We start from the raw sequence: 24658 nt of genomic DNA, 5'->3' as shown, positions 1-24658 counted from the left end.
CCAGGCTGGTCTTCATCTCATAGAGATCCACCTGCCTCTGCCTCCAAGTGGTGGGATTACAGGCTGTACCACTGCGCTAGATAAAAAAAAAACTTCTCAGACACTAAATTAGCACCTTTCTATATGATGAACTTATCTCAAAATATCCAAGCAAATATGTAGTTCCAACTGTGTATTGAGACAGTATAGAAAGACAAATATATATATATTGTATATAAAGTTGTAAAATTTGTCATTGTCCTCCTCACCCCAGGTCAGGGTTTCTCTGTGTAGCCCTGGCTATCCTGGAACCCACTCTGTTCAAGACCAGGCTGTCTCTGCCTCCCGAGTGCTGCCCAGTTCCCAAGTGATAATTTCATACAGCTTAAGCTAATGTGTTGCTTCAAATCACAAAGAGAGTAAAGTGTCAGTCTAGATGATACAACCTTCTGAATTAAGTCTAGCACTTTAAGTCTTTACGATTCTATGGAAATTTCTAGATTTGTGCGCTTCTAGATCTGTATACAATTACACTAATGGTTTAGCAGCCTTGTGGCAGAAATGAGAAAGCAAGCAACTCACACTTCATCCAGACGGTTTTGATCTGAACCAAGGGCACCCAAGCAACGCTGAGACACTTCAGTCCTCCACAGCAAGCCATGTATTGTTCAGGTCAATTCTTAGTATTTACATGAAGACTCCATGCCAATAAATCTGTGTCTTAATACTGTAATAATGATTGGCCATGGTCATGTTACAATTTTGAACAATCAAACATAAACCTTAGTTTTTATATATTGTGTACACAACTCAATTGCACCCTGTGATAATAGGACTGCTTGGCTCTCACTTAAGCTGTAATGTCAAAGAGAAATTAGCATCTAGTGGGTGACTTGGTGACTGGAGTGTAGCTGTCCCTCATGCTGCCCACTTAGAGCCTTAAAGTCAGTGTCTCCTGGACTCAAAATCCCAGAAAGATGAGTGATACACATGACTCCTCCCCAGTAAGCCCAAGAAAATGTAGGACAACCCTAGAAACTGTTTAACCCTGAGATAACATGTCTCTTACAGCATCTTATGAGATTCCGAGCAAACAGCACAGAAAGGACAAAGGAAACCAAACCCTACCAGGGATGAAAACAACCTCAGTGTGCCTCTTCCTCTTTTGTGAGGTTGTTTCCTTTATCCTTCTCTTTCAACACAAAAAGTTAATGGACAATAAAAAATTTAAGAGTTAAAAAAAAGGTGGTGGTATATCAAACTAAAATGTAAAGTCACACTAACTACTTCAAAATTCTGGCTTAAATGGGTAGCAGACAAAACACATGTGCACACAGGCAAAGCCTTAAAAATACAACCAAACCAGCAGTCTTCCTGGGAAAAGCGCTCACTATACACCATGCAGACAGATACAGTCTTCTATTAACTACTACAGATATCACTTAAGTTCTGACCAAGCTTTATAAATTCTTAAAGGGAGCTGTTATGAGTAAGAGTAACAAATATATTTTTCCGTTTCTTTTCTTTTTAAAAGATTTATTTATTTATTACGTACACAGTGCTCTGCCTGCATGTACACCTGCAGGTCAGGAGAGGGCGCCAGATCTCACTATAGATGGTTGTGAGCCACCATGTGGTTGAACTCAGAACCTCTGGAAGAGCAGACAGTGCTCTTAACCTCTGAGCCATCTCTCCAGCCCCAAATATCTTTTTAAAAAGTAACAGTCCAATACTTTGCATTTCATACATTTAGTAGTTTTATTTGGCAAAGAGAAGCCTAAGATTTTTTTTTTTATAAAAAACATTTCCAGAGGGAACACCTTTTACCGTAAAATAAACTGTGTGATTTGGGACGACAAATCTCAAACGTATATATTTTGACTCTGCCAATCTTAGAATTAGTACAAAAAGATAATTTGTTGAAATTCTTTAAAAATGTAAAAACCAGTCCAGGCAACATAGCTATACAATCTTGCTGTAAAAGTACTTATATCAAATTCTGCCCAAAATATTTTTTGCAATAACTAAGCTTAGTTTTCCAGTCATTCTTCACTGGCGGCTGGCTTTCCCATTTTCTGTTGTCTCCATCCTGAAAAGATCAGAAGGGGCAAATGAGATGGTAAATTAGAGCACTTACCAGCAATCCATATTTGTATCTACTTTTACCCATTGGAACTAAAATCTAACCTATTCACAACAGGAGAATGTGAGCACTTTAAGAAAGGGATTGAAGTTCGGGGTCCTCCAGCCAGTCCAACCTCCTCACTGTGCACATGAGAGAAAAGTGAGCCTGTGAAGATCAGGGCACGTCCCTAGGCCCCTCCCTGTCCCACTCCCCCTTCTCCAAGCACAGAAGGGAAGTCTCCTCCACTTAGCCAAAGATTTCTACAAAAGGAATCCCTTTAACAATGTACTGTAGGAGGGAATTTTTTGTTTGTTTGTTTGTTTGTTTGTTTGTTTTTCAAGACAGGCTCTCTCTGTGTAGCCTTGGCTGTCCTGGACTCATTTTGTAGACCAGGCTGGCCTTGAGCTCACAGCGATCCTCCTGCCTCTGCCTCCCGAGTGCTGGGATTAAAGGCGTGCACCACCACGCCCGGCCTGTAGAAGGATTTCTTAAAACAACTGATTAAAATAATCATGTCTGACATTTATTCTATTCTAATACTTTAACATTCCATAGTCAGTGTATGATTTTTACTCCCTGAAAACATAAAGCTGTAGGCAGCAGACAGCTTCACATTACAATCAGTAAACTGGGCTTTTTATGAGCTTCAAGTGTCTAAAAGGTTAATATCTTCCTCCTCAGAAGCTGTGTATTCAGCTCAGAATACCAGTACAAAACTGCTGACCACAAGCCAGCAGCTTCACGACAGGACTACACAATCAACAAAGCAGTTTCCACAGGAAGTTACACAAACCCATTCTCCTCCTTAAGGTGTTGGTATAGCTCAGCTCTGTTATTGACAGAGTTCAAACGCCCAGCAAACTCCTGGTGCTTCCTGGAGTTGGCAGTGTTGATCCTGTTACTCCACAAGGACAGTAAGGACACTGGCCCTGGTGTCGGAGCAGAAAGAGGGAAAGCAGAAAAAATATTACTTCAAGTTTTAGAAATGTAACAAACTTAACCCTCACTTCTGTTGCTCACTCTGTACTATTCAGGCCCTGCACCAGGCCAAGAAAGCCGAATAGATTTCCAACAAATCCACAAGGCACACTTAGAAGAACCAGCCTTTACGGCAGTGTAGACATCAGCCATACAACTGCCTTTGCAGGTGGGAAGTCTTTTCCAAAGCAGATGGAACAGGAATAAGGGCTGCTGCTGATCAGAAGACACACAACGATTTAGCTGGTAAAACTGTGAGACACAGGACGGTGGGAGGGGACACCTAGGGAAGAGGGAAGCGGGAACCGGGGTGCGGATGCTTCGAATACACATGTACGTGTATGAATTCGCAAAGAATAAAAAATCTTTAAGGTAGGCCTAAACGCTCACTGTAACCCGCAGTGGCATATCCAGCATGTGAGGTATGTATTTTTCAGTAGACAGACTTATATCCTATCGCCTCTAGCTCCGCACGGCCTGAGAGGCAGATACCAGAAGACCACCTCAAAGTGACCCCTGCTTCCTCAACCGCAAGCTTAGTGACCTGAAGAATGAGTGTGTCCAGAGCTCTAAGGAGAGGGCTAGCCTGCGTGGTCAGAGGATGACCCGCTGACAGCAGCGAGCTGCCCTGCCCTGCTCTCAAGGTCTACACGACACAAGTGGAAGGTACCAGCTAGTCTGATGACGTCCCACGTATCCAAGGGGACTGAACCCAGTGACCTCCAAGGATAGTAAGGCCCAGAATGACATCAGGAACTCGGAGTCCAAATCCCATCTCTTAGACCTAGAATATTACTTTAAGAAGAAACTAAGCTTCTCAGCCTCTAAATAAGAATAAATGTCTCATGGTGAAAACAAGGTCACACCGTACTTTCCTACTAAGTAAGTATCATCTAAGAGTTGGGTGGAAGGGGAGGAAGGGGAACAACACGCTCCTCTCTACCTCACATGCAGAGTGTAGATTTTACTACACTTTGCACATGCACATAACAAAGTGGGGGAGTACTTAGGAGAAGAGGGGGCTGCTGAGAGAGCAGGGACAGGAGAGCATCTCGTGCAAGGGGACTACAGTCAACACTCCATGATGTGCTCAATGAAAATGTCACAATAAACCAATTACTTTGCTTGTCAATTGAAAAAGAAAAGGGGCAATGATGAAGGGGCTGAGGGGAGAGCCATCTTCTGTAAGCCTGCAGTCAGTAGTCCAGGAGCATAATTAGATTTAAGCCTCTAACTTACAATTTCTTATAGACTTTATATTTTTTCAAAGCCTTCACTAATGGAGGTATACTGCTTTTTTTTTTTTAATGTTGAAAGCATCTTTATTTCCAAGGCTGTGAACAGTGTCTCCTGTCTGACATCCAGCTGTGAGGAGCTCCTTCTCACAGTCGTGTAAAGTAGCTGAGCCCCCGTGGCCACGCCCAGGGTTGTCCTCACCTTTAGACTTTTCCATGTGTGGCGTCTCGTCTGTTTCAACAAGGGGCTTTTTGTTTGGAGGTTCTGGGGAGTCAGGTGAGTCCTTTATGACCTCCGCTTCAGACAGCTCTTCTTTCCCTCGTTCTAAAATCCCTTTCAGTCTTGTAGAGGAACAAATAATGAAGCCAAGTTTAATTTACAAGTCTAAAAGATGGCCCAGTGGCTACACTATCTGTATATTATCAGTTTTCATATTACATAGTTGATCTTACAAAAGGTTCTAAAAGTCATATAAAAGAATCTAATGAATTCAACACAACTTTACTTCCCTGTATATTATAGTAATAACAGTTCAGGGATTTGTCAGATGTAGAGGGAAAAACCAAGCCAGAGGGAAACTTAAGATTATAGTTAAAAGGTTAGAAATAATGTAATACCCATCAGACATTTCACATTTTAGGAATAAAGAAAAATAAATCTATTCCAAATTACAATCAAGATTAGCCGGGCGTGGTGGCGCACCCCTTTAATCCCTGCACTCGGGAGGCAGAGGCAGGCGGATCACTGTGAGTTCAAGGCCAGCCTGGTCTACAAAGTGAGTCCAGGACAGCCAAGGCTACACAGAGAAACCCTGTCAGAAAAAAAAAAAAAGATTATAGCTTTATTGTCATGTGTGGTGTGGTCTAGGTAATAAGGAATGTGTTGGGTTTCATCAGTCAGGAGCCTCACTCTAAAGTTTTCCTTGAGATGGTGTCTCACTGGAGTCTTGGCTGACCTCCAGCTCAGAGAGCCAGTGCCTCTTCCTAGGCCTCCAGGCCCTAGTCCAGGCTTTTAGCAGACTCCCCCCGTAAGAGGAACACTTCTCCTACACGCAGAGGGCTGGAGCTGAAGCAGCTTTCTCTCTGTGTTCTACAGTCAGCAGGCAAGAGTGCATGGCTTAAACTGCCGAGAAGCAGAGTGTCCTACCTATCTAGAAATGGATAGGCCCTTCCAGAATCACTGCCGACAGTCCTACAGACCAGGGCTGAGGGGAGCAGACATGAACTGGCGATTATGAGGGCAGAGGCTATTTGTTACACAGTTGTGAGTGATTGCAATTTTCCAAATGAAAAGTCCTGCTGCTTTTAGGGACGTATCCCAATACCACTAAGGCAAACCCAGCTGTTTTGCCTGATTTGTGGCAACTCCTTGGTGGGACATTGAGATATCCACTGGCTTTTAAAACTAGTTAAATGGGAGAGGAGGAGGGTGACAACTATGGCTCTCCCTCAGTTCTCTCCCTCACCGTGGTGGTCCCAGGGCTCTAGCTCAGTAGTAAGTGTGGCCTCAAGCTTTTACTCTGTGAGCCATCTTGCTGGCCCACACTGTTAACTTTTATTTATGTAGTTTTACAAATTCAACCTTGATACCACTAGGGGGAAGCAGCACGCTGCTCGGGATGATGTCAGACTTATGATGGCATGCTGTCTGCTCCAAAGGGCTAACTCAAGCAAGACAGCGTTGTCCACACTCTGCTGTCATCACTGACCATTGGCCTATCTCCAACGTAAGGCAGAGTGTTCTTTCAGGATCTTGAGTGGCAAATCACTCACTCAACATAAACATGTTTTTTGAATTTTATAATATTCAAAGTGCATACAGCCATCAAACATCATGATAACTAAAAGCTGGTTAGGAAAAATTAAACATTTTTACCCTAATAGTAAAAACTCACTCTTTTTACAGCAAAGAAAGATGCTGTGACTAAAGGTGCAGTTATGGAGCGGACGAGCACAAGCACGAGGCACAGGCCGCGTGTGCCGAGAGAGAAAGGTCACCTGTCAGGGTCTGCCCGGGGCCTGTCTGGCCCGTGCTCCTTCACTGCTTGCTCTGACTTGTCCTCCCTGTCCTCCCTCTTCCTCCCTCGCTTCTTCCGCTCCTCCTCTTCTGGGGGTTTGCTGCGACATGCCGTCAGACACTCCAGGACTTTCTGGTGCTTCTCCGAGTTGTTGATATGGGCTCTGACGAGAGTCTCTAGCTCATTCCACATGATACGGTACTGTTCATCCCTGCGGTAGAGATCACGCATCCTCAGAAATGCTCCTTGTTAAGACATCTAAGCACTGAGAACTGCTGAACCCACTTGCTGTGGTAAAGCCAACACAGATGGAAACGTGTGTCTACCCTTCCCCCCAAGACGCCCTGCAGCAATGTCCACCATCATGCCTGCGTCGTGGACACATTCATCCCTCAGAGAATTTATAGATGACAACGTTATCTTACAAAGTCATGTCCAGTAAGTAACCCTGATGTGTGAACAAGTAAAGAAAACAGCACTACCTTTTAGGGCCCTTTCCTCGGGTACCAACTGTAGAAATAGGAAGAGGATCATTTTTCCTTTCCATGTCAACTAAGTTGTATATAGTTTTTTGACAGTTTAACACATCCTCTTCTGTCAAAGACTCTTTCACAATAACACTGGCTAATGGAACTACCTGTTAGGTTAAAAAATGAAAGAAAAAAAGAAAAGAAAAAGAAAATCCATCTTGAAAAACAAGCATCAAAGAATTAAGGAAGAACATGGTTTAAAGCTGACTTTATCGATAGCCACAGGAAGGGAACCTGTAGCTGCTGCCTCTGTCCTCCATCACTAAGCCTTCAGCCACAACAAACTCACATTTCCTTTCTTGCTTGAGAAATGGCACAATTACAAATTTAAAAATTTGTCCCTACAAATATAATTACAAATACACACTAATCCCCCCCCAAAACAGGAGGAGACTCACTCACCGCTTGCATGTTGAAAATGGTGGTTTGCGAGATAATCATGGGCCAGTAACGCGTGTGCTTTTCTAACTGATCCTTTGCACGTTCCAACGGGATCTCTAGACTTGCATCGATTTTATATCTGGGGTCTAGAAAAGGAGTTAACCTGTTTTCCCTCATAAATTCACCAAAATCCTAATGGTAACCAGATAAGACACAATTAGAACCTAGTCTGAAGTTCCAGCATGGGCTACATCTGACAGTCCGTTTCCCTCATGTCCTGTCCTGTGACTGTCAGCAAAGCCCTTTCTCTAACAGCGACCCACCTCACTGCTTGCCCCCCCATTTCGAAGCTGAATAGATCAACATTTACACAGTGGAAACGAAGCGCGCCCCACGTCCCCCTGCAGTTCAAGTACTCTCTTATGAACAGCTGCTTTGACAGAACATCAAAACGATGAGTGTTACTCTCTGAATAATGGAACTGTAGGTAAGCTAGGGTTTCTGTTGGCTGGTTTTCTGATGTTTGTATGGGCTCAGTTTTCCATAATGTATACTGATTGGCTTTCAACCCCTTATTAAAGTAATTACCAAAGAAAGCCTAATAAAAATAAATTACATAATACTTGGTAGTTTATGAAGAGTAGACACACACATAAATCCACATTTAAGTCCCACAACCGTCTCAAAAAAGAGGCCCTGAAATAACACCATATGCCAAGGAAAGCTCTAGTTAATCCTATCTTCTCCACAGCTCCAGACACGTGGCAGAGTGTGCAGTGATGATGGTTACGGGAACAACTCACTTCCCCGTAATGTTAACATGAACAAGAACTCTTCCTAACTGACTCAGTTCTACAGGTAACACATTTTATGGCAGGGCTGGAGAGACGGCTCAGTGGTCAGACGCACTGGCTGCTCTTGCAGAGGACGCAGGTTAGACTCTCAGCACCACACAGTGGCTAACAACTCTAACTCCAGGTCTGGAGGCTCCAGCATCCTCTGCTGGCCTCCAAGGGCACCAGGCGTGCACATGCACATGGTGCACAGACACAAACATAGGCAACACACTTATACGCATAAACAGTTTATAAAAAGTCTCACTGTAATCCGGTAGTCTGTGACTCTTCCTCCACAGCCTTCACTAATTGAAGGCGGATCTTCTAGAATGGACCGAGAACTGCTAAGGACATGCAAAAAGATCTCTCCTCCGTGGCTGCTAAGCATGTGGCTGACGACTTTAGAACCTGACTTTCGTGGCTGTTCCAACAATACAGACCGACCTGTGAGAAGCAAGACCAACTGTCAGTAACAAAGCTCAAACAGCTCATGTTTTAAGCAGCACTGCTAAGCTATGTATCTACACTTCTGTTCTTAATACTCAGCGTCTCTCAGACTCTTTAACGTTTACATAGTTATATGGCTAGTTTCCCAAAAGCAATTATAATGGCAGGTTTGTATACTTTATTCAATTTCAAGTTCACATAAAAATTTACTCCTAGGCATTCAAAGTGAATATTAAACTGAGAACTTCTCAAGTCACTAATGCTACAAAGCATCTGAGGAAAAGGTCTTAATCCTCACCCACAATGCCATCTTTCTGGAATAATCGTTTTTATTTCACATGCCAAACGCCATCAAATTTAATTTTATTACTCTGTACTTAATAATGAAAATAACCTTAGAAAAAACAAAGACTTTTAAAATCAATAGTTCTACAACTTAAGATTATCCTAAGTTACCAGAAGAGCTTTTAAAATTTACATTTAGAAGATGGAAGTCAGTAATTGAGACATAAAATAAGTAAGTAAAGAAAACTACAAATTTCAGCTCACAGATAAGAATCATATAGTGAGACACTGAAAATAATAATATCTATATACGGTAAGTATTCAAAGAAAACTCAGTCCACAGATAACATTTAACACAGTGGGCCAAGGTCAAGGGCTATTATTCCAGCTTCCAAAAATATGTTAAATCAGCCAGTCATGGTGGCACACGCCTGTAATCCCAGCAAGTGGATCTCTGTGAGATCAAAGACATCTTAGTCTACAGAGTCAAGGACAGGCAAGGCTACATAGAGAAACCCTGTCTCGGAAAAACAAAACAAAATAAAGTGTCAAATCAGATTCTAAAGATCAAAATTTTAATAAAAATTCTTAAAACTATGTTAGCTAAAACTTACTTAGACATACTTACAAGTCAGAAAGAAAGTAATTTTCTGACCCTCAGCAAAACCGTTAAAGGCTACTTACCACTACGTTAAGTTTAAAAATGATTTTGGCAAATATGCTATAGTGATACTACTGACTCCTCTTAACAATAACTAAAGCTAAGCCATTACGTGATCAACGTTACCGTTGAGGAGAAAATTAGTGAGGCAGGAAGAAGGTCTGCTGTTTACATCTACAGGGGAGATGCGGTAAGCTCCGGTGCAGTAATGTAATTCTGAAATAAAGAACCACTGATTTGAGAGAATCCAAGGAAATATCCTACACTTAAATACAATTTGCCTAGGCAATGACAAACACAAGTTCAAAACCAACCTCAAGGCCCAACATTACACTTACAAAGACCTTTGGTGTGCCCTTGCTCTCCCAGGCCTTCTACTTACCAATGCTGTTGGTCCTGGGTGTGCACCACTTCAGGGTTACTGTCTCTTTAAATGGGCCTTCTCTACTGCTGCTGCCTGAGTGGCTGTCACCTTTAGAAAGGTCAGAAACACTAACTTTACTAAAAAGGTCACCAACTTCAAAGATGGATCGTTACTTAAGTTCTCAGGGTTGCTACGTAAGCTCTGGAAGAGAGAAGGGCGATGTGAGAACACTCTTTTTACAGTCTCGGGACAGGGAGCAGGGGGCAGGGGGGAGACCAATAGCAGATGGATATCAACTATGCAGTAAGCAATTTCCCTTCAAATTTCTTATTTTTTCATTCACTAATTTAATGAATTTGGGTCGCTGCCTTCATAGCCAAAAATGAAACTTTTACAGACCTCATAATATCATGCTGGTCGCTCCCTGCCCAGGTCAATAAATGATCAAGGAACTAAGAATCTAAAATGCACAACTGAAGCTTTAGTGTACACGTGTCCACCAATAGTGGAGCAATGTGAAATTACAAAGCTGATGAAGTGTTAAGAAGATGCCGTGAGAGCCTCCGATGGGGAGCTCTGCCTCATTCTTAGACCCTGGAAACGCTTCTTTTCCTGACAAGACTGGCTTAAGTTCTCAGAGAATGCTGTAGAAATGAAAGAAATGAAGGAAACTATTCAGGAGCGAGAAGAGCACGTGTCAAGATCTTGGTAGCAGTGAGCAGTGAAGCAACACGGAGGACAATCAGGCAATGTGGCCCTGAGGCAGCACAGCCACAGAGCACGGCAGCTGCGCCCTAGTCTGCCTGGCTAAGGGACCGACGCAGCTACACGAGGAAGTCTCACTGGAATGCTAGGTGAGGAAATAAATGGGCTCCACTGAGAAAGCAGTTAGTGGGAGCAGAGATGCAGACATGGTTGTGTTTGAGGGACAAAAGATGAAATCAAGAAAATGTAATGATAATAGTGATATAAAAAGTATCAGAGAGGCATTTCAAAGATGATTTTGAGGTTTCTGTCTAGTGCTAAGTCTTGGTCACAAAGCTCACCAGTTGTTCTGGGAGAGCTGGGTTTTCAATAGAGTCCTGACATGAGGAGGTGCTTGGGTTAAAGTACAGGCCTACTACCACCTGAGACCCCCCTCTGATGTCCCTCCTTGGTAAGCTTACCTATAGGAGCACTTTACAATGGCATTAAGGCTTTATTCACTCATGTATACACGTGTGTCACGTATAGGCATGGAGGCGTGGCTAGTGACTCCTTGAATCTACACCTGTCTCTGCCTCCCAACTGTGGCTTTACAGGCTTTTATATAGGTGCTAGAGACTTGAACTCGGGTCCTTGCCATCTCCACAGACAAGGAATACTTTCATAGCCAAGGTAATTTTATACAATCTTTTAAGTTAAAAATAAATAAATAAAACCTCTTAAAAACTGACATCATCTTAATGTGTTCTTAGCAATGTCCACGAGTTACATTTTCAAAATCAAGTCTTCTATGTTCCTTCACTAAACATAGGAGATACATTTTCACAGTAGCTTTCTTCTGCTAGTAATTCAGTGAATCCCAAGACCCCTTAGGCACATAACCATCTCCCTAACCAGCTCACAACTATGCTTCAAAATAATGCACACAGCATGCTCAACACCAGTCCTGTCATTCTGTCAGCATCAGCTACAGAGAAAAGCCTCAGGAATAGAAACGGTCTTCAAACCTTACAGTGTCCTTCAATCTTAGGAGTGAACGACACAGTGTGATTTGCCCTGCTACAGCACCTGAAACACAGAGCTGCTGTGGTGACAAAACTTTGCTACCCTACGGCACGAGGGATGGAAGCCACAGCTTGGAGATGAAGGTAAACTCTACAGAATATCAGGTCCATGGAACCTGTCCTAGTTGTTTTCTGTTGCTGTGATAAACACCATAAACAAAAGCAAATGGGGGAGGAAAGGGTTACCTCAGCTTTTCATGTAGTCTACCATCATGGGAGGCCTCAGCAGCAACTCCAGTCAGGAACGACCCTGAGGCCACGGAGGAACCAGCCTGCTTCCCCAGCTTGCTCAGCTACCTTTCTAGAATACACCCCAGACCCCCTGCCAAGGGGTGACACTGCCTACAGTGAGCTGGACCCTCCTCCCGCCCCTGGCAGTTAGGAAAAGGCCCCACAAACACAGCCGCAAGCCAATCTGATGAGAGCAATTTTCCAGTTAAGATTCTCTCTTCCCAGACGGGTCTGATTTGTGTCAAGGTGACAAACACTATGATGGCGGCACTGGACGCAGATGAGCTCAGTCTGTGTGCCCGTGAGCCCTTGGCAGCCGTCTTACCACTTCTCAGGAAATCCACATGTGCATCCTTGTGGTGAAGCAGCTCCACGTCGTAGTTGGCGGAGGTGTTGGCGTGCTGCTCTTCCTTAGGCAAAGGTAAGACAGCTTAAATAACTTGGGTCTGCTTTCAAAGTGAAGTAAATCACTCAGCGTGCCTTTTGCTTAAAGTGACATTCTGCCACAGTTAGCTAAGTAAGAGAACGGTTTGCTCAGTCATTTATTTAAAGATGCAACCCTTTTCAGAATGTATTGAACGCTACTGTAGAACCGTTAGCTGAACACAAGACTCAGGTAAGAACTTCAATGTGTCAGAATTAACAAAAATGCCTCTTCCATAAATTTTGAATTTGTTTTACTACGAATGTATTTTCTTGCCAATAGTTTTAAAACTCAACTATACTATCATTAAAATAATATATGTAAGTTGAACTTAAGTTGTTAAAAATAGACAATAGCATCTTTAAATACCTGCAGTGAATTAATGAACACCCGTTATTTAACATAGTAAATACTAATAAACAAGCTTTAGTAACTTGTTTTTGGTATTATCTATTAACAGAACGAACACAGACTACAGATGCACACAGTGTCAGGTCCAACAAGCAAGCTGCCTGCTGCCTTCCCAGCACTTCTCTTTCCACTCAAAGATGAGTTGGGGTTTGCTACAATGTTTTACTTCCACTGCCTCTTATCAGATCCATTCCACAGGGTCTCCTAGAACTCGTAGTAAAGAGCCACCCAATAAAATTGGGAGGACATAAAAAAGAAAATCTAAGACTTCTCATGCAATTACTATCTATGGGATAACGGCAAAGCCGAACCAAAACAAAACCCAAAACCTAAAAACAAGGCTGGGTACTTATGATTCACATTTGTGATCCCAGCACTAGGGAGGTTATGTTTCAAGTCAGCATGGACTATAAAGTGAAATGTTGTCTCTATAGTAAGAAACAAAAAAGAAAAAAATTACAACTGGACTCCGAGACAGTCCTCCTGAATTTTTAGGTAAGAACAGTCACTGCACGGACTCGGTGTTAGGAACGACTCGCTTAAAGCTTACTGTGGACCAGGCACTTTGCTGGTCCTGACATCTTAATGACACTATGAAGAGAGAGGGACAGACTTCTGAGAAAAGCCCACTGGTGAGACCATCGACTCCTCCCACGGCTGTCTACCTGAAGAGCCAAATCAACTGGAAGCCATAGGTTGTTTTTCGTTCATCAGACCTATTACTTATTAATATCTTTACACTTGGGTGCATAAGAATGAAAGCACAGGAAATAAAAGATCCACTCAAATATACAAAGTAAAATCTAATTACACAGTTCTCAGGAAAAGAATCACAGAGAAGTAATTTAAAATATAGATTTTGATAAAGAAAATAAGAACATAGTTCTTAAAAATCTCGTATGACATGTTCTTATTAGAAACAGTAACAATACATTTTGTTCTGTGATCCTTTCTTTCTGATTTTCAGTATTTACTGACCTGTTCAAAGACACTGAATGTGGGCTAGCAAAACAAAATATGATATGGGGAGAAAAAGTAAAGGTTCAATTAAAGTGAATAAGGCATGTCAAGCAAACAATCAAAAAGCACAGGAAGCACTCTCAGCAGGGCCTACCTTCATAGGAATGTTAGTGATGGTCGTGGACGCCAAGTCAAAATGTTGCTGCACTAGAACATTCAACTTGGTAGCAAGATGCCGCCCAGCTCGGACACTGTGGACTTCACTGGTCAAAACTGGGGACAGCTGCAGGAAAGGACCCAAGAAAGGGAATCCACTGACTGTTATTTCTTAGTGCTTTACTGCAGACCATTAAGTATCCAGGGGCTCTTTACTTTGGGGAGAGGAACGTAAAAGTTGGCCAGGATAATTATTTCATCAGTAAAGTATTATCAGTTACATGTGCAATCCATGTATTATCTACAGGCCAGGAACTATGTGAGCCATAAGGTACGGCCACAGGACAGACAGTCACTGTCCTCTTAAAACCTAGGCTGGAACCATTCACTAAGCATGTTATAGTTTTTAACTTTGCTTATCAGTATGAAAATAGACTCCAAGTCATATAAAAATATTGAGGAAAAATAATTCATTTTATAAAGAACAAAACTGCAGATAAAAATTAAGAAGGAGCATGGAAATCACTACAAACATTTGACTTGAGGTAAGGTAGCAGAAAATATAGTAAACTAACAAAATTTTACTCATTCCAAGACAATAATAGGATAATTAATTTTTTTAGTTACCAAAAAGTAAAACCAACATGCTGTATCATTAAAAGAGGCATAAGATAATCAAGAAACCACCTAAAAATATGACAAGGACAACAACTTGAAAGTATCACCTAAATACAAAAATCCATACACTAAAGTAATAAGTGAATAAATTAAAAATATAAAATTAAAAATTATTTTGCTATAGTGCATTTACTATAACTACATAAATAGATAGATTTCTATTTCTAAATATAGACTACCATTAAAGATGTGATGTGAAGATACCTACTAACCAGCAAAATCATCTTTTCATATAAATTTTTTTCTTTTCTTTTTTTTTTTAAGTAAAAGTTGAGAAGTAGGTTTTCCTGAACATTTAAGTTGATTTCTTTGTCATCAGAAGGGGATTTTATTAGAATGTACTGCTTTTTCACAAAATGGGGAAAAATATAAAGTTACTGAAGTAACTAAAATTCATAAATGTAGTATGGATTTATAACACATTTTACTAAACTAGATGCTAATAATGAAGCAAAACGGGCACCATGTAAAATCTATAATCACAGTCTATCCTGACCACTTAGGCGCTTGACATACAGGTGTTGTTTTCAGTCTTTCAAACACTTTCTTGGTAGAAAAGAACAGCAACGTGATCAGTTTAACACTATCGTTCTCAGCAATGCTGAGCTCCGACACACAACCACGGCTTCCTGCGGCACTTCTGCACTTACCTCTTTTTTAGGACGATCAGAAACAAGGCTGTCTTCACCAACGGGGTAGGTATGGATCAACACCAACTCACATTTTTGAATCTGCATGAGACTTAAAAAAACAAAAACAAAAACAAAAAAAACCTTTCACTCAAAATGTTAGAATAGCTACTGTGAAGAATTAAGGAAAGCAAACAAACCACTTCAGCTTTACCGTAATAAATAGTGTCTGACTGTAGTCAGATGCTCTCAACACTTACACGGTATGTAAGCGCTATGTCTGTATAAATACCTAATAAGTAATTACATACATTTAAATGAAATGCAAAATCTCTGTGTATTTAAACTATAAAAACACTGGCAGTGGGTGCCAGAGCAGAGCCATGCACAGCTCCCTGGTCTCAACTGGCCCACTGAGGCAGCCCCACTGCGGCTGCCACTAGCAGCTGGGATGTTTACAAGAAGCCGTTCTGTGGAGAATAAGAGGCAGTACGAAGCAGAGCATATCCAATTATGTGACAATCCCTGCAAAGTAAAAATCTGTTTAAACTTAAAAAATGAGAAAGGTCTTATAATTTTCTATAGTTATCACAAAGAAAATAAGTTATCTGTATATTGAATTTTTTTTTCTTTTACGGACAAAAATCAGGCAATAGTAACCACTACCTGCAAATGATCACTTCTAAGAATACAAGCATTATTACAGTGTTACTTATTTATGCAGGGAGCGCACAGCGCATGTACGGGGTCACAGGGTGATGTGGGAGTCTCTCTTTCCACCAAACAGGTCCTGAATTCACGTTGTCTGACTGGGAACATCTCCTCAGCCCTTCCCTACCTAACCTTGTATTCTGAAGCAAAGCTGTCAACAGTGTGTTCGATGAAAGTCCGTATGTTCTAGCTGTACATTGCACACACTCACTGTTGGTGCATTTGTGTTCTTTCTGACTTTGACTAGAGGTGCGACTGTTTCTTACTGAGCCAGCCGCAAGTGAGCTGTAAGGGACATTGCTGAACCCTCGAAGACCCATCTACTAAGGATAGCTCCACTTCTAGTGCAACATGCCTACTCCATGGAAGAAGATTGGCAAGTGCTCACTCTGAGCTGCAGCCCAGTACAAGTGCCATGAACACGCACGCCCTCATTAGCTGTGATCTAACAGGTCTACATCTGGTCTACGGTCCTCAGTACTGTGGGTACCGACAGTACTTACGCTCTCTACTATGTCCCCTTGCATCTAGACTGACAGTTGGTTCCTAAGTCTCTGGGAATGTCCTGAGTGCTTGTCCAACTGTGCTAATTACCTAACTCTTGGGATTGTCCACAGCTTCTAGATGGAAAAATATTACAGAAAGGCAACGCTAAAATTAGAAGCTTTGAGCCCTACTCTGGCTTCCTTTAGGAAGGAAAGAGGACAGAGAAGAAATAATTAGTTAGGCCTGTGTGACAGCTCCATAAAAATCCCGAAGATAAAGGGCTCAGCGATCCTGACAGGGACACATCCACACGTTCTCCTCAAGGGGTAAATCCTCCCACACTTGCAACTTTGCTCTGTGCTGCTTCACCTGTGCCCTTTGTAACACGTTAGCACACTAGTGTTCACAGCAAGGAGTCAAAAATGACGGCACCAGCAAGTCAGACTGTCACCGATGTCTGAGAAGCTGAGCTCTTCATCTGTGGGGGCTGCACTAAGTGCAAAGAGTTAGTGTCATAACTGAATTACAGGACACCCAGATGGTGGTTATACAGTGGCAGAATTGTTTGGTGTATTAAAACAAACAAACCAAACACTTTTGATCATCTGTAAATATCTCAATGATTATTTTTTTCAATTGCTACTACTTAAAAATAAATTCACACAAAGCAATGAGCTGTTATATTCTGAACTAGTAAATAATGAATAACGACAACCACATCTGCATAATTTATAAATTTCTAGCAGGGATGATAATGAGCTACTAGCTCATTATAGATTTATATATTATTTTATCATTCTGAATGCCTTCCCTGTGAGAAGAAAGTAATATTCTAAATGTAAGGGAAACGAAAAACACTGTGATGAAACTTATAGCTTTAGGCTAATTCACTAAGTAAGAAAAAAAAAGAAGGAAATGCTACCAAACATACTAAAAACTAGCAAATGAGTATGAAGCACACATCACAGGAGCTAGAGACAGTTCTCTCGTCTCTGAGCTGTTGTACTCACTGATCTGAGTTTGCAGCGAGCTTGTTGTGCTCATGAATTGTTTCCTGGACACAGTCTTCAAGCATCCGCACGTGACTATCACTACGATATTAAAAAGAGAGAGAGACAACTTACAGACACAAACAGTAAGAACACAGTCAAAGCCACTTTGCGCTGTAGCTGCCCACACTGCATCTACAATTCCCTCAGCAGGGGCTGGAGGGAGAGCTCAAGGGTCAGAGCGAGCGCTGCTCTTGCAGAGGACCTCAGCTTGGTTCCCAGCACCCCAGTCTGGCAGCTCACAACTGCCTGTAACTCCAGCTGCAGGGATGGGAGGAGTTGCCTTCCAGCCTCTGCAGCACCTATACTCATGTGCACAAACCCACACACAGACACATGTGTACACATAAAAAATAAAAATAAGTTTTCAAAAATTACTTCAACAAAGACTATCAAGCATATTCATTCATAATATCAAATTACTAGCTAAAAAAAAAAATTAGTGAAGAAAACAGTCTTATCAACGTACATGATAATCTAAACAGTTTTCACCAAGATGCTGCTGTTGAGACAGTTTTGCTCTGTGGTCCAGAACGGCTTCAAACTCAGGGCAATGCCCTGGCCCTGCCTCCCAAGCACTAGGATAGCAGGCGCACGGGCACATACATCTTATCAACATAGAGCTTTATTTGGAACTGAATGAGCTCAGTCTCAATATTAAAGGCAAGTAAATAAACCAGAGAATCCATTTGCATATCCTTGTACATTTACAGGCTATCCACACTTTGCAAAATAAAAACGTAACGGTAATTAGAATTCTCTCAGGAAAGAACCACTGTGACTAACAGCCCACCTTTTTGCATTCGTAATGCAGATTATCCGTCCTCTATTCCCAACTCTTTCTGCATTCTCCATGAGTAAAGTGCGAGCCTCATGTTGATATTCGGTAATTTTGCAAAGGGTCTCCACTGCAGCAACAAGTCCATGCAGAATGCTGCAGCACTCAGGGTCTGCCCGAGGGTTAGGAGGCCCCACAGTGGCTAGCGCCGCCATAAGCTAAGAGGAGAAACAGCTATGTTAACAAAGACACCCTAAGAACACTACAGACCGATGCTTCAGAAAAATTTGGACAAGGTTTCAAATGTGGCAAACCAGCTACTGGGCAAAATGTCACTTCAGCCACTGACAGAATTCTGCCTACAAATGGGCAAGCTTGGATGTAGGCAGAGTCAATGGCCAAACTCTGCCAAGAGAGGGTAAGCAAGTCCTCAATAGTTCCTGCCTCACAAATACCTCTGTCAGAGGTACTGGGCCAAAAAGCTGGAGTTGATGCTCCAATGTTACAGTTTTGGGTAGCTGTTCAGGCAACAAACTGTCTCTGTCATTTTTATTTTTTCCACGTTGGGAAGCTGCTAACCTGCACTCCCTGTATACTCAGGTAATTAATTTTATTCCTTCTCAAGTCTCTGATGGAGTTGAAGACCAGATAGTTTAGTTTTACAATTAAGCTTAGTTATTTAGGGGTTAAGATGATTTTGGGTCTAGATAGATATTTTAAGTTGATAGAGATGAAATATATTGATTTACATTCAGAATTTTATACTAACCAAGATAGGAAAGATGTTTTCTTCAAGGTTGCCAAATACAAATAGTCAAAACACTATGAAAACACACTGATATAATTCTTGATTGTTTTGTGGTTCTTCTTGCTGTGTATAGTTTATTTTATATATGTATAAATAATATAAATGTATACATAAAAAATTAAATATTTTTTTAAAAATTTGGACATGGAGTGGTGGTGGCCTACACTTTTAATCTCAGCACTCTGGGAGGCAGAATCAAGTGGATCTCTCTGTGAGTTTGAGGCTGGCCTGGTCTACAGAGTGAGTTCAAAGACAGGCAGAGCAACACAGAGAAATTCTATCTCAAAAAACAACACAACACAAAACAAAACAAAAACAAAAGCTAACAAGGGGCTAGACAGATGGCTCAGCAATTAAGAGCACGGCTGCTCTCCCAAAGGACACAGGCTCAATCCCCAGCACCCATGTGGCAGCTCCCAACTGTCTGTCACTCTAGTTTCAGGGGATCTGACACCTTCACACAGACATACATGCAAGCAAAACCACCAATACACATAAAATAAAAATAAATAAACCATATGGCTTGCTAGTATTTTGTATAGGGAGTTTGTATCCATATGTAGAGTTTGTGATACACACATACATATTATCCCTTAATGAAATATTAGCAAGCCAAATCTAGCAACACAAAAAATTATACACCATGACCATGGAGGATTTTTGTCAAGAATAAAAGTTAACTCAGTATCAAGTGGAGAAAAAGAGGATTATGGGAAAGAATATTGGGAGAGACAGCTAAAATTAAGGCATATTTGAAGGGTAATATGGAAACCTAATACAGTAGAAACTCTGTAAAATATACAAACATGAAGGTAATCTAAGTGGAATTGCAAAATAACAGGGGCGATAGAGTCCCCAATAGCCACCTCTTGTCACCAAATGAAGTTTCCAGTACCAGAATTGAGTTGTTAACCTAATGGGCCCAATTGGAATCCCCAAACAGCCCAGGCTGTTGCCAATACTGCAGGTAGCTATCCATAAATGACAGTCAGGCCCCACTGCTGCAGACAACACCTACACAGCTGGTGCCTACAGAGCTTCATCCGTACATCTGAACGTCTCTGGTACAGGAAGGTACTATGCCTGCTCTCAAAACACCAAGACCCTTTATCTACAACAGTGTACAATGGCGTATCTATGAGAGGTAACAGTGACACAAAGCTTGCAGGAGTAACCTATCAATAACTGATTTGACTTAAGGCCTACTCCATGAAATGGAACCCATACCCCACACTGCTTGTGTGGCCAACAACCTGAGACTAGGAATCCCAGGGACCTAGGGTAAAACCAAATACTACTGGTCTAGAAAATGTGATGAAATGACTCATCACGATACTCTTGTTATCCTCATGGATCAGATGGTGGCCTTGTTCAGCCATCATCATCAGAGCAGCATACTCTGGAAGGGAACAAATACAGAGACTCACAGCCAGACAGTATGCAGAGAGTGAGAGAGCTCCGTGGCCTGAGGTCTCAGAAGCTCAAGGTAGCCCTAGTGGTTCCTTGTCTCTCCCTGCTGCCCGCTGATGCAGATGTGGAACTCTCCGCCCCGCCTCCAGCACCACATCTGTCTGCGTGCCACCATGCTTCCCACCATGACAACGATGACTAAACTCTGCACTGTGAGCCAGCCTCAGTTCAACGCTTTCCTTTGTGAGAGTGCCATGGTCATGGTGTCTCTTCACAGCAATAAAACTCTAACGAAGACAAACATTGAGCCCTAAAGGGGATGCGCCCATAAAATCCTTCCCCTCAATGCCCAAGGAACCCCTTGGAAGAAGTGGAAAGTTAAAGAGCCGGAAGGACTGGATAACACAAGAAAACAAGGCCCTCCAAGTCAGCCAAGCTCACTGAGCTCAGAGACAGGCAGCACGTGCAGGGCCTGCAGGCGGCTGCCCCAGGCCCCTCTGTGCTTACACTATGGCTCCCAGCTGAGTGTGTAAATGAGCAGGTCTAACGCCTGTGCCTTCTCTTGAGCTCTTTTCCTTCTGTTAGTTTGTCTTGTCCAACTTTGGAGTGATGGCTTTTGTTTTATCTTACTGTATTTTATTCTGTTCTATTTTTCAAATGAATGAATGAAGGGAAGCCTAGTCACTAGGGTAAAGGGCAACACCTGAACTGTCGCTTAGGACAGGCCACATGATGAGGAGTAACCAGCTAACCAACATATAATGACTCCACACTTTTATCTGGTTACAGTTTGGTGGGCTTTTTTGCTGTTGCTATTGATTTTGGGTGGTGTTTTACTTTATCTTCCTGGTTTTGAGGAAGTTTGTTGGGTTTGGTTTTGGATTTTTGAGAAAGAATTAAAAGCTGGATGGGTAGAGAAGAGGACTTGAGGAAGGGGTTGAATATAGTCAGCATATACTTAAAATTTAAAAACTTTTAATAAAAAAAGAAAATAAAGTTAACTTAGCATCAAAAGTTAATGCAAGACATAACCACACACACACACACACACACAAAAAAAACCCAAACCACACCAACACTCTACATAAACCCAGAAATATTATTAATTTTAACTTTTTTTTTTTTACAAAATACAAAAAAAAAAAATCAATGAACTGGGACAGACAGGAGTTTCCTCGTGCAGGTAAGGGCGTCCTTGAAAACCCTGTGAGGGCATCACACTTAAGGGACTACATGCATTCACCCTAGTGGCAGACACAAACCAGGATATCCCTCTCACCATCTTATACAACACTGTACGGAGGTTCTAGTCAGTACGATTAGGAAAGAAAAGGAATGTGGCGATCCAGACAGGAAGACAAGAAGCAGAACTTTCCCTATGCTACAAGTGCCATCATCTTATCTGTAGAAAACCTTAAGGAATCCACTCAAAAGCTACTAGGATTAGTAAGCACAAGGCTGCAGCTGTAGCTTAGTGGTAGAACCCTCACCTAGCATGCATGAAGCCATAGGTTCAATCCCAAGTACTATCAATTGATTTATTAATTCATCAAGGTTGCAGTATGATCAATACACAAAGTTAATTATATTTCTACACACTTAGAATGATCCAAAAAGAAAATTAAGGGGGAAAATCAACGTACAGTAACTCTTAAAAGAAGAAATACTTAGGAATAAATTTAACAAAATAAATGAAAACTACAAATTATTAACTAAAGAAATTAAAAATCTAAATAGTGTCCTGTGCTGATGGACTGGAAATCTCTATACCGCTAAGATGCAACAGTCCCCAAATGGATCTACAGTTTCAGTGTAGCTCCTGTCAGTCTCAGCTGACACCAAGCTGATTCTGCAAGGAATCCACAACAGCTAAAACATGCCAAAGAACAAAGTAAGAAAACAAATATTAACTAATTTAAAAGTCATACAACGCAGCAGTTATTAAAACAGTGCAAGTAGAGCTGGAACAAGGGCAGCAGCAGCCAGGGTGTGGATGCTCACATTCATGAAGCTGTAAGGTTAGCTTGTGAGCACCAGATAAAAACCCAGAGCTGAGCCAGCAAGACGGAGGAAAAATCAATGCCTTCTACCTGTGAACACACACACAGTACCCCCCACTAACAATCACGATAAAGTTTAAATTAAGAACCCAATAAATAAAATGTGCTATGTAGCAAGTAAGAAAAAAAAAGACTCTATAGCTGAGACTGCCTTGGGTTTTCTCTTAATATAACAGGATTTTAAGTCTGCAAAAAAATTAAAACTCTGCAAAGATACAGGAATATTTTTTAAATTAATAATTCTTAGAAAGTTTTTACCACGTTCAGATAATTTTCATATGCTAAGCATACCTCCTGTAAGTTTTGGTCTTCTTGAGTCCAAGAATTTAAAACATGTGCTCCTGAGTCACTCACAATGAAATTCACCTAATAGATGCCAAAGAAACAATTAATATTCAACTCTAATTTCACTCACTCCCCACAACACTGTAAAATAACACACAATTCCTAACCCTGGCAGCCACCTGACTCATCCCTCTGTAAGTGTAAATGCCCAGTGCACGCAGCTGCCCTCCAGCACCAAGCACACGGGAGTGCAGGGTCACTACGTGGACAGCGTCGGCGGCGGTAAAGATGTAGTTTAGCAGTGTAGCGGGTGAACGAGCAGGGCAATTTCAGTGGATGATGAACGATACGACAAACACCTCAGTTAGCCACTTCAGCCCAGGTGAGGATAGACAGGCTCTCTAGACGTAGCAACTGAGGGGACTCCTAACTGACTGCTGAACCAGCCACCAACCAAGCCGGAGTAGGTAACTCCCAGCACAGCAGACAGCAGATGCAAAGGCCTTTAATTTACAAGTACTCTCCAAAAGGCAAAGTCCGGAACAAGCAGAGGGATTGGACCTAACCCTGAAGAAACAGGCTTTCAGGACATGAAAGCCATACAAGGTGCTGACAGCCAAATAACGGGCATCAGTTACATACATCCTTTTCTTCCTCCTCAGTAAAACACAACATTAAAATACTATAAGGGATGAAAGTGGTATAGTGCCTGCCTAGCATGCAGTGCTGGGTTTGCTCTTAGCACCACAACCCTAAACCACAGCAGGTGAGGTGATAAGGTTCTAACCTGCTAGGCCTAGCTTAGGCTGCTGCAGATGCCACTACTTGCAGTTAGTCCTGACACAGCTACCCTGAGACCTAAGGGAGCTTCACATTGGAATGCTATCCAATGTCAGTGTCTCCTCTTACTGATGGGAGCTACAACAAAACACTACCACTATCACCACCAACAACAAGGTGGCTCATGTCTTTAATCCCAACATTTGAGACAGAAGGTGTATCTCTGTGAGTCTGAGGCCAGCCGGGTCAACAGAGTGAGTTGCAGGACAGCCAGGGCTACAAAGCAATTCATTCCACTTGAGACACCAGTTGTTCTGCAAGCTCAGCTGCCGCCCCTCACCTGTGACAGGCTTTGTGCGTGCCTAAGGTGCACAGTGCTTACCTCACCCCACACCTGTGACAGGCTTTGTGTGTGCCTAAGGTGCACAGTGCTCACCTCACCGGCTCCTAGAGAAGCAGTAAGGATAGAGCACTTTGGAAGGCCCTGGAACTTGTAAGTGCTCAGGGTTCACTAACCGTATTACTGCTGGCCATAATTAAATACCAGTGCTAAATTAGTCAAAGGGCAGCTCTGCGCGCATCTTTAACTCAACAGTTATAAAGCTACAGCAAATTCACAAAACAACTATTTACACAGTCGAGTACGTTCCAAGTCATAACTTTGTTCACAACACTCACCAGCTTTTTGAAAGGGAAGATGTCATACATTATTCTACAATATTCCATGGAAGACTCGACGGAGCAAGTCCACAGAGATTTGGAGATGGGAGCCAGAGGGATGATCCCTTGGGCCCTGTTCTTCACCAGCATGTCAAACTCCACGTGCTGCCTGCACGACTCTGCCATGTACGGGCAGTGATCCACAACAAAGACTGTTTTGTGAGATTCAGAAAAAATCTTCATTTTGTTTTTACCTATAAAAGGACAAACATAACAACCAAATGTTGATTCATAACACTTGCCTTAAGTGAGTTCTAACTTCTGTGTGCTTTTTTCAAGATCCAGTGGGAAGCCTAAGTTCTGAAAATTTTGTGCAACGAAGGGCAAGGCAGTGGTGCCACTGCAGGGCATGAGGTACCTCATGCTACGCGGTCAATTATCATACAGAATGAGGCCATTCGTCTTTTTTTTTTCTTCTTCTTTTAAAAAGCACGGAAAATAGGGGGGGAAACCTGTACACATCATTTGCATTTG

The 24658-nt window shown here is 42.0% G+C and overlaps 1 protein-coding gene across 4 annotated transcripts in view; it reads right to left on the bottom strand.

The window, feature by feature from the left end:
- Nucleotides 1–1718: 1718 nt before the first annotated feature.
- INTS13 (integrator complex subunit 13) overlaps nt 1719–24658 on the bottom strand; it is a 23891-nt gene continuing 951 nt past the window's right edge. For 3 of the 4 annotated variants that reach the window (XM_084766579.1, XM_084766577.1, XM_084766578.1), the window contains exons 2-18: nt 24143–24378; nt 22691–22765; nt 18137–18339; nt 17305–17385; nt 15119–15209; nt 13789–13917; nt 12165–12249; nt 9858–9947; nt 9602–9691; nt 8348–8526; nt 7268–7438; nt 6818–6972; nt 6316–6546; nt 4520–4659; nt 2898–3033; nt 2167–2244; nt 1719–2068 (exon numbers count right to left, since the gene is read on the bottom strand). In XM_084766579.1, the coding sequence (XP_084622705.1) occupies nt 2029–2068; nt 2167–2244; nt 2898–3033; nt 4520–4659; nt 6316–6546; nt 6818–6972; nt 7268–7438; nt 8348–8526; nt 9602–9691; nt 9858–9947; nt 12165–12249; nt 13789–13917; nt 15119–15209; nt 17305–17385; nt 18137–18339; nt 22691–22765; nt 24143–24367 (2199 nt within the window). In that variant the 5' untranslated portion in view covers nt 24368–24378 and the 3' untranslated portion in view covers nt 1719–2028. The remainder of the gene's footprint in view (nt 2069–2166; nt 2245–2897; nt 3034–4519; nt 4660–6315; nt 6547–6817; nt 6973–7267; nt 7439–8347; nt 8527–9601; nt 9692–9857; nt 9948–12164; nt 12250–13788; nt 13918–15118; nt 15210–17304; nt 17386–18136; nt 18340–22690; nt 22766–24142; nt 24379–24658) is intronic. The other variant, XM_084766580.1, reaches the window with a different exon arrangement.

This window comes from Acomys minous, assembly GCF_964271855.1.
Source record: "Acomys minous genome assembly, chromosome: 17".
Classification (NCBI taxonomy): Eukaryota; Metazoa; Chordata; class Mammalia; order Rodentia; family Muridae; genus Acomys; species Acomys minous.
Note: the sequence above shows the minus strand (reverse complement) of the source record. Positions and strands in the feature narration are given on the sequence as shown.